This window comes from Halyomorpha halys, unplaced genomic scaffold (assembly GCF_000696795.3).
Source record: "Halyomorpha halys isolate HHAL.00 unplaced genomic scaffold, Hhal_1.1 Scaffold474.1, whole genome shotgun sequence".
Taxonomy (NCBI): Eukaryota; Metazoa; Arthropoda; class Insecta; order Hemiptera; family Pentatomidae; genus Halyomorpha; species Halyomorpha halys.
In genome coordinates, this window is record NW_027108830.1 from 766,797 (window position 1) to 782,053 (window position 15,257).

General features: G+C 28.8%; 2 protein-coding genes across 2 annotated transcripts; both read right to left on the reverse strand.

Moving 5' to 3' along the window:
* Window positions 1-3,155: 3,155 nt before the first annotated feature.
* On the reverse strand, window positions 3,156-7,635 carry MED19 (mediator complex subunit 19). The gene is made up of 4 exons (XM_014424630.3): window positions 7,300-7,635; window positions 6,959-7,115; window positions 6,070-6,169; window positions 3,156-3,889 (listed from the first exon to the last, which is right to left on the reverse strand). The coding sequence occupies exons 1-4, from the start codon at window positions 7,484-7,486 to the stop codon at window positions 3,602-3,604; spliced, it is 732 nt and encodes a 243-aa protein (XP_014280116.1). The 5' UTR covers window positions 7,487-7,635; the 3' UTR covers window positions 3,156-3,601.
* Window positions 7,636-14,162: 6,527 nt separating this feature from the next.
* Window positions 14,163-14,960, reverse strand: Tapdelta (Translocon-associated protein delta). The gene has a single exon (XM_014424579.3). The coding sequence runs from the start codon at window positions 14,857-14,859 to the stop codon at window positions 14,344-14,346; it is 516 nt and encodes a 171-aa protein (XP_014280065.1). The 5' UTR covers window positions 14,860-14,960; the 3' UTR covers window positions 14,163-14,343.
* Between the last annotated feature and the right edge of the window lie 297 nt (window positions 14,961-15,257).

A 15,257-nucleotide genomic window follows, 5' to 3' on the forward strand; every position in this document is an offset into this window, starting at 1 on the left:
TTTTTGGAGAAATAAAAAATGTAAAAAATATAATAAAATTGTTAAATAATTTTATTTTTGCAGTCCAAACAGCACTACATTTGTACTCTGAATTAACATATGAAAATTGAAAAGGTCATAGATACATACATCAGTGAACAATTCATATATGTAATTAAATTGATTCTAAATAATTTCAAATAACAAAATATTACCTTAAAGGAAAAAAGTCAACTTAAATATTATTTACAGTCTCTTCTTAGCTATAGCTAATTTTCAACTAGTGCTGTACACAAACAGGACAATGTTTCACTATTCATGTATCAGTTTAGAATTTATTCATTATTTCTACAACCGTATCCCTCAAGTGGCTTCCTCATAGTCAAAAATATTTAAGCTACACAAAATTTTCCATGTTTTATTGCTTAATTTTAAGAAATACATTATTGAGGTAATTGGACATCATCAACAGGTACTGAAATTTAAATTACAAATTTTAGAGAATAGGTCCATAACTAGAGTGGATTAGAATATAAACGAACCTATTTATTTATGCCGATAAATTATTGAAACTTATATGATTAAGAGATGGTGAAGATTATTCACCAGAAATAGGCCAATTACCACTATTTTTGGAAGCTGTATCAACATTAGGACTACATTGGAAAACATATTGAGCCAAATTTTCAACCAACAAAATCTAAAATGCACTGATCAGGATAAAACTGCTCTGTTCTCATGACTAAGCTGTAAGTTGAGGCAGATAGGTTTTTCCTCCAGTTAGGATAATGTCTACTAGGGCGGAACCGATTTATTGTGAACAGCAGTAAAGGTAGTTGGAAAATGTAAAAAGAAAAACTTAATTGCATGTTTGAAAAATTTATATCCTTCACGGGTCATTTTTATACTCTTAAAAACCTCATTAGGTTTTAACCATAAAAATAAAATTTAATAAAAACATAGGCTTAATTTTAACGCATGAAGACAGAAATGAAGCATATAGAGGTTGGTACAATTTTTTAGAATCTAATATAGTATATTTTCTTTCTAAAATATACCCCATTAGATTAATTACCTTAATAAACATATAACATTTTTTCAACCTTTTGGGAAAACAAATAAATAAATGATATATTAACTAACATAGGGCTTATAATAATTAAACTTTGGTTTAGAACAAATCATTAATTTATGCATATACACTCATACAGAAAACAACAAAGAAATAATATTTAAAATTAAATACTTAGTTATAAGAAATTTATCCAATTCCAAAAAAAATTTGAATTAAAGAAAAAATAATCGAAAATTTACAAAAAATTCTAAATCATATTACTAGGTTGATAAGACAATTTTAATCTGATCTTTGAAAAAAAAAAACTTTATAATTCTGATTCTATAAAATTGTTGCCAGAAAAATGAACATGAGTGATTAAAGAAAACAGATCAAGTAAATCACAACTTGATATATATAAACTTAAATAACAAAAAAAAATTCTTAATTATCGACAATGCATTTAAGTTCTGGTAACAGCATTATTGTAAATTCAATAAGTAATAGTTTTTACTCATATACAATCGTGAAAAATTTGGTTGTATCACAGCAAACATCAGTTTGGCAGATGAAATTAATAAAATATGAGTAAAAACAATAAAAATTTGATGATGGATAAAGCAATAATTAGTGGAGAACTTCAATTTTAATTAAGTTGTTCAATGTTAATCAAGTTCATTCAATATTAATTAAGTTAATTGAGTAAGCATGGGCTAATGCTCCTACATTGTTGCTTTACTTTAATAGTAGTAAATCTGAGAAAAAAAGTTTTTTTTTTAATGTTTGATGTAATTTATAGATTGCTAAGTGGAGTTACTTAGTTAAACAGACTGCTTTAGAATAACGTAAGTAGAGAAAGTAACCCCAGTCTACAGCACTAGTTCTGGAATTTTTCTTTTTGTTAGATGTGTTACTATTAAATCAAAGTTAAATATAATTAATATTTATGAATTTTGAGACCAACTAGATTTAAAAATTGAGGTAATTTCTAGTAGTAATGCACAGGGCCAATCAGAGACCTAGTGATTTCTTAAAAACTGAGCGCTTACAACAACTTCTGTGTTGAAAAAGGCAAATCAAGAGCTTATTTCTTTTCAGATCCTGAGCATTTAAGAAGATAAAAAAAAAAAAATTGTTGTATAGAAGAATTGTACAGAAGTCAAAGAGCTAATTTTGAATTATTAATAAAATCGCATTGCATTCATTCATATTTAATTAATTTTGCACCAAAAAGTGATATTTTTTATGACCCAACCAATTGATGGATTGATTTTAGCACTTCTCATTCAATATATCATAAAAAAAAACAACTCGTGCATGCTTCCTTAGAAAATTGAGAATCTGTAACCAGTCAGTTATATAAATTAGACGCTAAGGATATTTTTGTAGAATTAAGATTAAGAAAAATGAAAAAAGCATGTTACTAAACAAAAATACAGACTGACCATCCTTAGCTTTTACTATGAGGAAACCGACATAGCCAAGCTAAATCATCTCATCTATAACAATAAACATATACTATAATTCAGATATTATTAATTCTCCAACTTTATACATATACAATTTTGTTCCCAAACTGTTTTCTAATTACAAGAATAAAATTAACTACAAATATATATACAAATATAATTTACAGGAAGCATTGATCATTTTTTACTACGATGTCAATTATGCCCTTTAGGGTGAAAGTAAATGCAGAACACAAATTATAAAATACTAAGAAGACATTACGTTTTGATACAAATGCTTAAGTTTAAATTTACTCATGAAAAATGATCGAGGCACACCTTTCATTTTAAAATGAAGTCTACACTCTCTTGTAAAATTGAAAAGAATTTAACTGTACAGCTTAAGCTCTAACAGATAATTAAGAAACAATGATGTATTATAAATTCAGGCAACAATAATAATTATAAATTTTGTATTTTTTTGCAATGAGTTTGTATGGGCACTTGTGGTTTCAACAAATAAAAATTTGTGTAATATATTCAATATTACAATTTTCCTTCTTATTCTAAAAAAACCTTTAGTTTCAATTTCAATAATAAAATAACAGCTGTTGATACATAATGAGTTTTCCTAGATTCTGAAGGACAGTAACTAATATAAAGGAAAGACAACTGCTAGAAAAAAAATGGTGTCATTTGAAATATAATTATAAGTAGGTTTTAATAAAACAAGGAACATTGTTTACTGGATGGAAAAGAATAAATAATTATAAAGTGTGGTCTGTATGCTAAACATACAAACAAATAGTGTAACAAAATCTCTACTTATCTCAGAAAAATAAATTTATAACGGTGACAATACTAAGATTTGATTTAAAGTAGTTTGAAAAAGAATAATTTCCTTGTCTATTACCTGCAATCAGAACACCATTTCAAAACAGAAAAAATCTTCAAAACTTTAAATATAGGAAGAGATGTTATATACGAGAAACATAAAAATAAATGAAAATAATTAATGATAACTTACATAAAGTTTGGGAACAAATAGACAATATAAATATACAATATATAAACTTTTGTTAATATATTTACAAGGAGAGGGCTAGAGGTAGGCCGAATGTCAGCCATTGGAGTGCTGGGAGGGGGTGAGGCCACCAGTAGCACCTTCTGGACTGTGCTTTGCTTTCTTTCGTTTCTTTTCTTTCTTTCTCTTCTTCCTCTCTTTCTCATCATCATGTCTTTTGGTCTTTTTGTGTTTCTTTTCATGTGCCTCTCCTCCCCCCTCACCAGCACTTAGCTCTCCACCTCCTCCCCCTACCCCTTCTCCACCTTTATGTTTATGCTTCTTATGTCGACTCTTATGCTTCTTCATTGGAGCTTGGTTGACATAGCGGTACTGCTCTGGCAGCTGCAAGTGAAAAAGCAAATAAATTAGTTAAATAACCAACAACTATGAAAATTTTTATTTTAATTTAAAAGTGTTTATTTTTTATTGTATTTCTGTTCCTTGTTTCTTTATGCCACTAAAAGTGAAAAAACTTTCCAATCAAATGAAAATAAAGTCATTCACTACAGGAATATAATCACAACTTAGTTTTCAAACTAGTAACAGAATAAAAATAAATAAATTATTGGTGTTCCGAATAACAGTTTTTAAAAGTAATTCAGATGAGATAGACAAAGATTAATTAGATAAATATATTTTTAAGTGTTAGGAAAACATTTCTGAACATCTGATTATGCCTAAGGTACTTTATTGGATATGATACCCCTTGAAAATGCAATGAACATATAGTACAGTAGTTCTCAACCAGAATTCTGCAGAACTATGAGGTTCCACAAAATAATTAAGGAATGGGTTATTCCAAGTCAACTCAACACAGTTTTGAACCTTACAGTCTCAGATTTTCTTCAGTCTTATATTAGTATCCTAGCCTTTCTCAGCTTTTGCTGAAAAGCATTAGATACTCTATTTGTATCAAATGATAATGTAGGGGTTCTGCCATTTACCTACTACTACTAAAAGGTTCCGCTGCCAAAAAAAGTCAGGGAACCCCTCATTTAGTCATTCCACCATAGTAATTTCTCATTGGCACTTAATCTGCTTACAAATTTAAAAATAATTTTTAAAAAAGTCAAAAATAATTCCAATTTTTCAACACTATATTTAGTCAATTGACAAAATATGTGATAATCTGTTGAATAATATTTTCTCTGTCATCGTTTTAAGAACATAATGCTTATGGGCCCTGACAGGTTGATATATTTTTACTGTCTCCATCTCCTAATTGAAATAAGTGGGAGAACCCCAGGCCAGTTGCCATATAACATTGTTGACATCTTCTGGAGTTTACAACTTTAATGAAATGAAAATGATGTATTCAATGAAAATGGTTTTTAATAACTTGCATGTATTTTTTGCAATGGACTTGTCCTGGCATTAGAGTTGGCATAGGAGCTTGAAAATTTGTTTTAATGCCATCTGACCATAATAAGGAGAATGATGAAAGGCGATATAAACACATTCACTCTCAATTGAGAAAGCAAAAAAAAATTAGCCTTGAAATCTCTCAATGAGACCTTATGGATGGAAAAATGGGTTTTTGTCCAAGGTACTAAGAAGCAATCCCATTTCCTGCAGTTACTTAACTCAACAGACCATTCGAACTATCCACTGGGACATATTGTCTCACTGGGAGTAAAATAGTTAAAAATTAAAAACAATTAAACTACATTTATAATGTAAAATATCAATTTTCTTTTAATTGAGGAGCTAGCAGAAAGAATGACTTTAGTAACCCTTTTTGTGAAAATTTGAATTTAAGAGGCATCTTGCAAGGAATGAGAAGTACTATTGAATTTTATTCCAATTTTTTCATGTTATATTTACGGTAATCTTTGTTCATTTTTTTCCTTTTAACCGTTTTTTTTTATTAAAAGAGCTGATCATTTAATGTTAGAGGGAGAAAATTTTTAAGGATTTTTCCGAAGTGTTTTGAAAGAAATTTTTCATCATCAAATTGTGACAAAAATAAAACTGAAACATTATAAACAAGCCTTTAATAAGTTTTAATTTTGTGGGACTAAAATCATATTTCCCATAGGCTATAGAATTAATAATTGTGAATTAAATTTAGCGAATGGTATAAGATCTGAATATATTCAAATACATCTTTCTAAATAAAACCTTGTTTATTTTTTAAGAAATTAAAAAAATTAAGTTTTAGAGCCTAAAATAGGAAAAAAATGCATTAAATCCTATTTTTTTAATCAATGTGATTGCTATGCACCACCTTCTTCCCATTATGTCTTCATTGGTTTTGATATATATTTTACTTTTTGTATTTTATCTCTTTTAACCATATAAAGTTATCCCATCAATATCATATGTAAGAAATATATATATTACTTTTTTAAATAAATTTTAAACTAGTCAGAAGTATTTTTGAATTTTAACAAAATATAATGATGAAGTAAGAGAAAAATAAAAATATTATTCTTCAAATAAAAATAATTTCTAATGACTGATTCCGTACTCTCTTTTTTCTGTTTAAGAAATCATTATAAATAATAAGAAATAAAACGTACGGGTCCTGGATGTAAGCGGAAGCCAGCTAACTGCACAGAACTGAGGGGTCGAAGTTCCTTACCGACATGGGGTGGTTTTTCTATCACAGATCTTAAAGAACTAAAAGAATAAATTGAAAAAATTATTATTTTTTATAAAATGATTTAATACAATTAATAAAAATAACTTATGACAATAAACTTATGTATCATACTTATCACAATTCAATGAACAACCAAACTTACTGTTATACAGAAAAATGAATTCAATATTTGAATAATAATAATTTAATAATCAAAGCAATATTCAGTCATTTAACAATAGGATCGGTGAGAAAACTTTTATATTCCACATAAAAGAATTTCTGTGGCTTATTGCTAAATGGACCAATGATATGGTACCAAGTTTTAGCCAAGAGCCTTTAAAATTTCTTGGATTTCTCAGTATAAAAATGTTTTAATATTTATGTGACTTTAATGATGCTTTTAATATTTGAACTAATAAATGAAAATAAGCATGGCAGAAGGCTCAAAAGAGGCATTTATTTTTTAATAACTTATAATTATTAGACTCGATTCTAAAATAATGTTCATATCTAGTCTTTTTAACGAAGCCCCTGGAAGAAAAAGGAACTAGTGCTTAAAATATTTGAAAGAACATAAAATTTGTTCATTAGAGCAGAAAAATCATCGAAGACTTTTATTGCGAGGAATTTATAGGAGTCATTATAATGTAAGATATTCTAGCATAGTTTGGAGCAGATTAATTTATCCTAGAAGTTAGAAAATAAATTAACATGTGTCCTAAATATTTAATAAAACTTTTATGGACAATGGTTTGCTATTAGATAAGATATGTTTGTTTTATTCTATTCTTGTCAAAACAGAAAACATTTTAACAGCTGCTTACCTATTATCTTGGTGTCCTGGAGTATCAATAATTCCAGGGAGATTGGGTAGGAATGATGATAACTGTTCTTTTACTTTCTTTCCACTGAATTTACTATAGGTATGTTCAAGGCCATAATAGGCCATTAAATTCACTGCTCCAGTTAAATCGCTTTCCGCTAGAATAAACCAATATAATCACATCACAGAAAGAAGGAACAGTAAAAATATTACTAATCATAAAAATTCATACACAATGTATACTAACAAGCAATAACACAAATAATAGTTTTTAAAACTATATTAAATAATAATGCAGTAAATATGAACTTCATGACATTGAAAAATACAAGTTCTACTTACCTGGGGGTTCTTTCATTAAATAGAAAGGTCCACTATGGACGATTGAGGGATTTTTTCCAAGAGAAATTGTGGCTTTTAAGGTTCCCGTGGAATCTTGCCTAGAAACAACAGGAGACCTAGCCCCTCTTGGAGATGATTTTGGGGAATACGGTTCCACTTTAGTACGAAACTGATCACCCATCATCATCTTGAATGAGCATTGTACGACACTCAGCAGAAAAAGAGAACTACATATCCTTTACCGATTTGGCACCAATAGATAAGTGACAAATATACGATTTGAAGCACATAGCGATTGTTATTAAATATCAACAGACTAACACCTAACTTAAATGCTTAAAGGCAAACTACTGGTTACAGTAAGGTTTCATCAGTTCGCTAAACACAAACAATGTTGCCATCACGAACCTTATCTTAATTAAAAATTAGTTGCACAGTTCTAATTTGACTTGTTTGCTCGTAAATTTTTCATTAAACGAGCAAAAAGTTTGTTCTAATTAAATCTAAAATGTCAAAAACGCCTTGACAGCGAAACTGATGTGTTAATCGTTCATAGTATACAGTTGCTCATGCTTTTTAGTGATTCTGAAACAGAAGTGGGTGTGTATTTGAAAATCTTTGTGAAAATCAAACTAGTTTGTTTCACAAAAAAAAAACTTATTTCTAGTTTTGTAAAAAAAAAAAAAAAAAAAAATATTAAATTAGTACTGCTATGGACATATAGATAAGGGGAAGTCAACACTTAACTCACGTTAATATTTACAACTGTAGGGAACCGTAATCATATTTAGGCTAAAAATAAATACTTCATTAGAAATAAATAGATTTCTAGTGTCGGGGAAATTATATCAAACAATACACTTAAAACTCCTCATATTTTAAAAGTGCATTACTTTTCAAAGAAATACAATACAATGAAACGTCTGTAAATATATAATAAACCACTGTTTAGAAGTTATATAAAATATAATTGATATGACATTTATTGAGGATCGGTACTTTTGTACCCACTCTCCTCTGTTCCAATGCCTAAGACTATAACTAATATTTATTAATTTTAGTTATAACAGTTTTATCAAACTGCGCAAACATTTATTAAATGAGAAAAGTGATTAATAACGTGCTTATTAAAAAACCTCTGTATTCAGTTGCATGAATGGTTTTAAAATCCGTAATTAATTTTGACTGTTTTCTTTTAATGATTTTAAAATAAATAAGTTTGAATTTGTAAATAAATATTTTATGTGTAGAGAGAAATTAAAATTAAATTCTGCTCCGACCACAGATAATCTTGCTCCTGCGGGAATTGGGACCTTTGTAAACCAAATAAGTCAGTAAAATATCTAGGACAAAATTATTACAACTGAAATAATAATATTATATTAAAAATAAGAACGGAAAGTATCAGAAGCAATCACAAACTCCTTTAATTGTTCTGAATCAATCTGACAATTACATGTTAATGGCAGAACTTTGAACATTTGATGATTTCGTCATGACAACTATTAACTTCTGAATATAGAAAAAATATTTTAGTTAGTTGATTGAGATACAATACACTATTGAAAATGGTTAATTTGATATAAATCAGCTATATTACAATGGAAAGAATGTTTAAGTTTAATTTTTAATATTAAATGATTTTGAATTGTTATTTTACTAATCACAAATTTATCATTATATGGAAACATATTCTCATCACCATTGGACCTTCGTTCAGTATATTTTTCATGTGGTAATAAGAATTATTTCCTCCCCCCCTTCCTGCGAGGTGGCAGGGCAGGAAAGGTTCCAAAAACCCTATAAACATTACCTTATAACTTATAACATTAACTTGTAACTCATGCCCCCCCCTCCTTTACTCTATTTTCGACTTGGACTCTTTTTATTTATTATTTAACATTATCTTTTGTCTATCAATATTAACTGTTTTATTTTCTCTTTTTTGCTCAATCAACAGGATGGGGCCTCCCTCACCTCCAGATATTTTCTAATAGAATTCATATGGAACGGACACATGAAAACAACAAGATAAGTATTTCACCGTAAGTAAGACAAGTATTATACCTTCAAGTACCATTGGTAGAAAAAGGTTTTCTTTTTTTTTTCTTTTTTTACATAATTCAAATTGGATATTTCCAATTTGAATTATGTAACCATACATAATGCAACCTATTAATTTAATGTTTTTCTGTTTTAGACAGATCGGAAAAGAAAGAATTATTTATTTATTATACCACCATATCCCATTCCTCATAAATCATTTATTCGACTAAAAATAAATGATCAACGAATGAGTCAGTCTGATTTTTAACAATTGGTGACCTATTAACCCACTTAAAAATTACGAAATATGTTCAAAAGTAGTCCAGTAAAAAAAACTTAAAACTTTTTGCACTTACTTAGACGTGAGTGTAAATTAATTTCTGTTGAAAGAACCTTAGATAAACTTATTTAAAAAATGTGATGGTAAAAAGTTCATCATTTCCTGAGGGTCCGTTGAACTAATATGTCTGATTTTTCAAAATGGTCGCCGTATATTTTTATATTTAATCCTAATAACTCCTAAGATATATAACAAATTGCTGAAATATTATGAACTACTTTATAGTGCATTTAACGAACTTCGATTTTAGCCCTAATAATTTCTTCATGTTCAATAACTTCCGAGTTAGTTTTTCCATCACCTATATTTTTTAACCAAGTAACGAGAAATCTCCAAATAATCAATTCATGCTTGCAAATATCTTGAAAACTACAATTCACGGGAAAATAATTATTAAAAACTACTTCATGGTGTATTTAACGAGCTTCCAATGAAGCCATAATAGGACAAAACACTCAATCTCTTTTTTATTTTCAAATCCTCTTTATTGATATATAATTACAATTACAAATATATGATAATACAGAGTATATATACAAATTACATACATACTGTAATGTATACATACATACTGACTTTGCTTTGACTTTGACTCTGCTTCGCGCTCAATCTCTTTCAAGATATAGTTATTTAAACACCTATATTTATTAACATTTTGCGAATTCATTTGGCGACTATCGGGTAATCTACTATTCTTACGGATATGATAATTATAAAGTAATGTAAGGTGTATTTAACAAGCTTCCAACTGCGCCTTAACAGAAATATTATTTTCTCAAGAACGGTAGTTTTCGTGATATTTGCCAAAATACATTTATAAAATGTGATTCTTCCTTGTTGAAATCATATTTATGTTTGAAATCTATATCTTGGAAAATATTGCTAAATAGAATTTTCAGAATTCAAATTGTTGCTGACTTAATCTATGTATGTATTTTACAGGTAGTTTTCAAGATAATGAACCCAGAATGAATAATGGGCTAAAATATCTGAAATAAAATGAACATCCTGTAGTATGCTATTAAAATAATTCAATACCTACTTCTTAAGGATATCTACTTCTCCTATTGTTAAGGTCAGGTAAAAAATGTTATAGTTCTCTAACATGAGCATTAGTTTATGAAAATATATAGTCTATTTCTAAAACAAGAATTTTGGTTGGTGTGTAAATGATTTTAATAGGTAAGTAGTTTACTTCTAGATAAGAAACTCAATGAAAAAGAAGTATTCATAAATGTGTTTCTTGATATTTACTTAAATGCATCACACAAAACTGTCGCTGGACACAATAGTCCATTAAAAATAGGTTTCCTATATATATTAAAGAATGTTCTTGTACAAATACAGTCTAGTAAAATTGCAAGTTAATGTAGAAGTGATTGTAGACTCATAATGATGAATAACAAATGATGATTAAAAGATGTTTGAAAAAGTCAATGATAAAAAGTTTGCCACTCTTTGGGAGGTGTATAGCAAATTTTTAAAAATTATCAGTTTGGTTTAATATTTTTGAAAATCTGAGCAAAGGTGAGCTAGCTTTTTACTTCTGGATGTTGAAAACTGAATGGTTAAAAAAAAAATTTCTCATGTGTTTGGTGGGAATTGCACATTTTGAACTTTTGGAAATGAGTCATATTTACTCTCAGCAATTGGACTGATTTCACTTAAAATTGGTTGAAAAATGGCTGAGGAGTAATTTTCCAACAAGATAATACAAAGCCGCTTACAGTTAGAACTACTCATGAAAAACTGTAAGCCTTAAATAAAAATTCTTCCTAATCCAAGCTACAGAGCTGATATTGCACTATCTGATTACCATCTCTTCCAATCTATTTAGTACTATCTTTTTGGAAAACAACTAAAGAAAAAAGTAAAGTTTTAGTAAAAGGAAGATGGTCTGGGTGCGGTCAAAGAAAAAAAAAAATCATTTAGTCCTAAAACTTTTAATATGAGCTAACATTTCACCCAATATTACAGGGCTTTCTGCAGGGGGACTGCAGGCCAGTATGAAAAACATTTAGCAAAGGTTTAGGTTATTTTGATTCCAAGTCACTTAATTTTTATGATATAGTTTTTTAAACACCTATATTTATTTCCAAATAATGAGAAATCAAAATTTTGGGAATTTATTTTGACGAATATTTTGAAATCTGCTCGTCTTAAGGATATGATCATTAGGAAGTACTGTATGATGTATTTAACTAGCTTCCAATTGCGCCTTAACAGAAATCTATAAGTTCCTGAGATAAAGAACTTTTTCTCAAAGTATAACTCATTTTCAATGTATGTGACAATGTGTCAAAATCATGTAAAAAAATTATAAGCTGTTCTGAAATGATAAAAATACCAAAGATTAATCATATTTCACCATAATGCGATAACTCATAGACAATAAACTTGTATAGCAAAAAATTTTGGTTTGAAAAACTATCTCGGAAAATATTAACTGTAAAGAGTCCTATCAGAGCTCAATTTGAAGTTTGTTAAATGTGCACTAAGGTAGTTTATAATGCTATTTTTGTACCTTTCTTGAACACCATCTGGCCTACCTTCCAACAATCAATTGCATACAGTCAACCGATAATCTTCTAATTTTGTTTTTTGAAGTTGAGGCACAAATTTCTTATATCAAAATATTAAATATAATTGAATGGAATATGGTCCGGGTGCAGTAAAAAAAAACTCAAATAGTAAATAATTATACTATTTTATTGAGCCAACGTTTCGCCCCATGTTGCTGGGCTTCGTCAGGGCTGTTTTGACGGCAGTCAAAGACAGAGTGAATTAAATAATTAAAAAATTAAATATAATTTTTTTTTTCAAATAATGTGTCCGTATTTGGCTACAAATTATATCATTTTTGCTATAAAGATTGCACTCATGTATTAGTTTGATGGAGAGCTGATGATTCATTCTAGTGGTGTTTCTCTTCTTGGAAGTATCTGTGTGTAAGGTTTAAGTGACCAGGAAAGTGTTTATATAAATGTTTTTCAAAGAGTTTTAAAAAACAAAATTCTGTTCAAACTAGGTGTATATTTTTTTCTTTAAGTTTGAAGTAAATTATTTACTTTATCTCAATTGTTGGTTAATAGAATGGGGAACTCTACATGAATAGGAAAGTAACATAGTGGCTTTATCATAACAATACCAAAAATCAAATGAAATAGTTTTAGAGTTTATATTTATGAAACAAATTGTACAAAGTTCATTTTAATTGTTTTTTTTTTCTAATAAATTTTGGCCATTACAGGGATAAGGAAGTGGGAAGCCAGCTGGATGTTTGCAATCCTTGTTGATATTTGAAATTCAGAACTAACTTCAGGCAGCAGAGAAACTACCAGATAGGTGGCATCATTAGTAATTTCTATGGTCCTTCACTCAAAATGTATAAAGAAAGCTAAAGTAATGACAAAGCATTACATAATATAGATAAATAATGTGGGATCCATAACATTTAGATAATTCTAAAAAAGAACATTAAATCTGTACCCTTACAACTCATGAAAGGTTAGGGGTATATGACTTTGTAAGGAAGTAGTATTACTAGACCAATGGTTGTGCAAGGAGGTGATTTGGTCCGAATCGCACTTGACTGCCAGAATTTTTACCCAATTAAGGGTATCCATTGCATGAGGGTAGGTGGACCGCAGAGGGCTTCCGAATCCATAGGGCTGACTCATGGCTGCAGTGGAACAGAAAATAATTATCTGCCATAGCTGGTTTGAACCTGGGTCCTTGGGATTAGTAGCACTGTGGCTTACCAATGAGCAAACCACTCTCAGTTAGGTAATTATATAAAATAAAATTTAATAATCATTAGCAAGTTGGTAAACAATAAACTGCTACATATTATATATATATATATATATGTATTTATATACATATAGGAAAAATAATGATTACTTTTACTTTATTCATTGTTGCTTCAGTTAGTTACACTATGTAGTATGTTATTTATTTTTATATAAACTCAGTACCTGTCTCATCTCACAAACTACCAAATTGCTTGAAAATCATTTTCCAAAATTTAATTTTATGATTTTAATACTTAAAAAAAAATTTTGAAAGTTGTATTCAAAACACCAAGTTTAAAGGTCATGTCTGGCCAGCATTTATAAAATAATTAAATTAATATCTTTCAGATTCATCTTGAATAAGAATTTGTTATATGAAAGATTCATTTAGTTAATATTTAAGTATTAAGAGTATAAAATAAACTGAAGAAAAACCAAAGCAATGAAAATATTTGCTGAAACTGGTTAGCATAAACTTATATATATGTGCCATGACAAAAAAAATAAAGATAAATCTTGGTTTTCTTATGAAACAATTTAATGAAAAATATTACTTTCTTCATAATCATTAGTAACCTCAGAAAAACTTCAACATGAATACGATGGCATTTGAATTACCCTTTCAATCTTAAAAAAAAAGCTTAATTGTACACAAAAGCATTAAAATGGGCTAATTACTTAAATGTATTTATCAGAACTTTATTTGTTATCGTTATCTGATTATAATATACATCTAACATTATGGTAAATATAAAAAAACTTTATTTTGTACAAAAACATTTATTGTAACAATAATCTCAGTTGTGAAAATATTACATATAATAAATACAAAATTTACACTCGAAACTCTTTGAAATATTTGTCTTAAGGCTGTTTAGTGGAAAGTAATTTTGATTTAGTTGTGTAGGCCATATACCAGACTAAAGTGGCAACAACTGCAGCCATAAATTCAGAATTCAACCAGGGTCCTTGGTATGTTCCTGGATGGTTAAGTTTGACGACTACAAGTGGTTCAACATTTGACTGTTCAGCATTTCTGAAAGCTTTCCTCAGATTAGCATACCCCTCTTCATCATAGAGAAGAATGCTGCGTTCACCACTCCTAGCTTTATTTACTTCTTCAACCCAACTAACCTGATAACTTTCTAGGCCAGTTTGTACTACAGGGAGGCTGATACCACCAACTTCTGCGAACAAGGGAATATCAGTGGCTCCATTGCTGCATTTTAAAGTAAACTGGCTCACATAAGCAACATTGGTGACTACTGTCCCATCTTCTGTAGTAAAACTAGAAACAGAAACCGTAGGATTTGGGCAGATGTTGCTACATGATACCGTTGCGGCGACGAAAAGAAGAGCTACAAATCTTAATAAGCACATCGTAAGTACTGAAGTAATGCCAACTAGAACTGCAGTAATACCCACAAGACAACTAAGAACCACACTGATCGTCAACCAATGACAACAAAACTGTACTGCTGGCCAAATGATCGATATATTGTAAAATATCGAGAGAAGTGAAACCAAAGAGAAGAGAAGTTATGTAATATTAAATTTAACATTTTCATTACTACGAAACTATACATTTTAAAACTATGGATTTTACAGAATACATAAAGTTAATTATAATTTTTAATTAAATTAACTATTTAAATCATATTTATGTTTGACTTTGAGGCTATTAAAAATTAGAAAACTTTTTCTATTTAAATTTTGAGGGACTTCGTTTTAGTTGCTTTTCCTTTATATCCATATTGAGGCTATAATAGTAAGCGTGT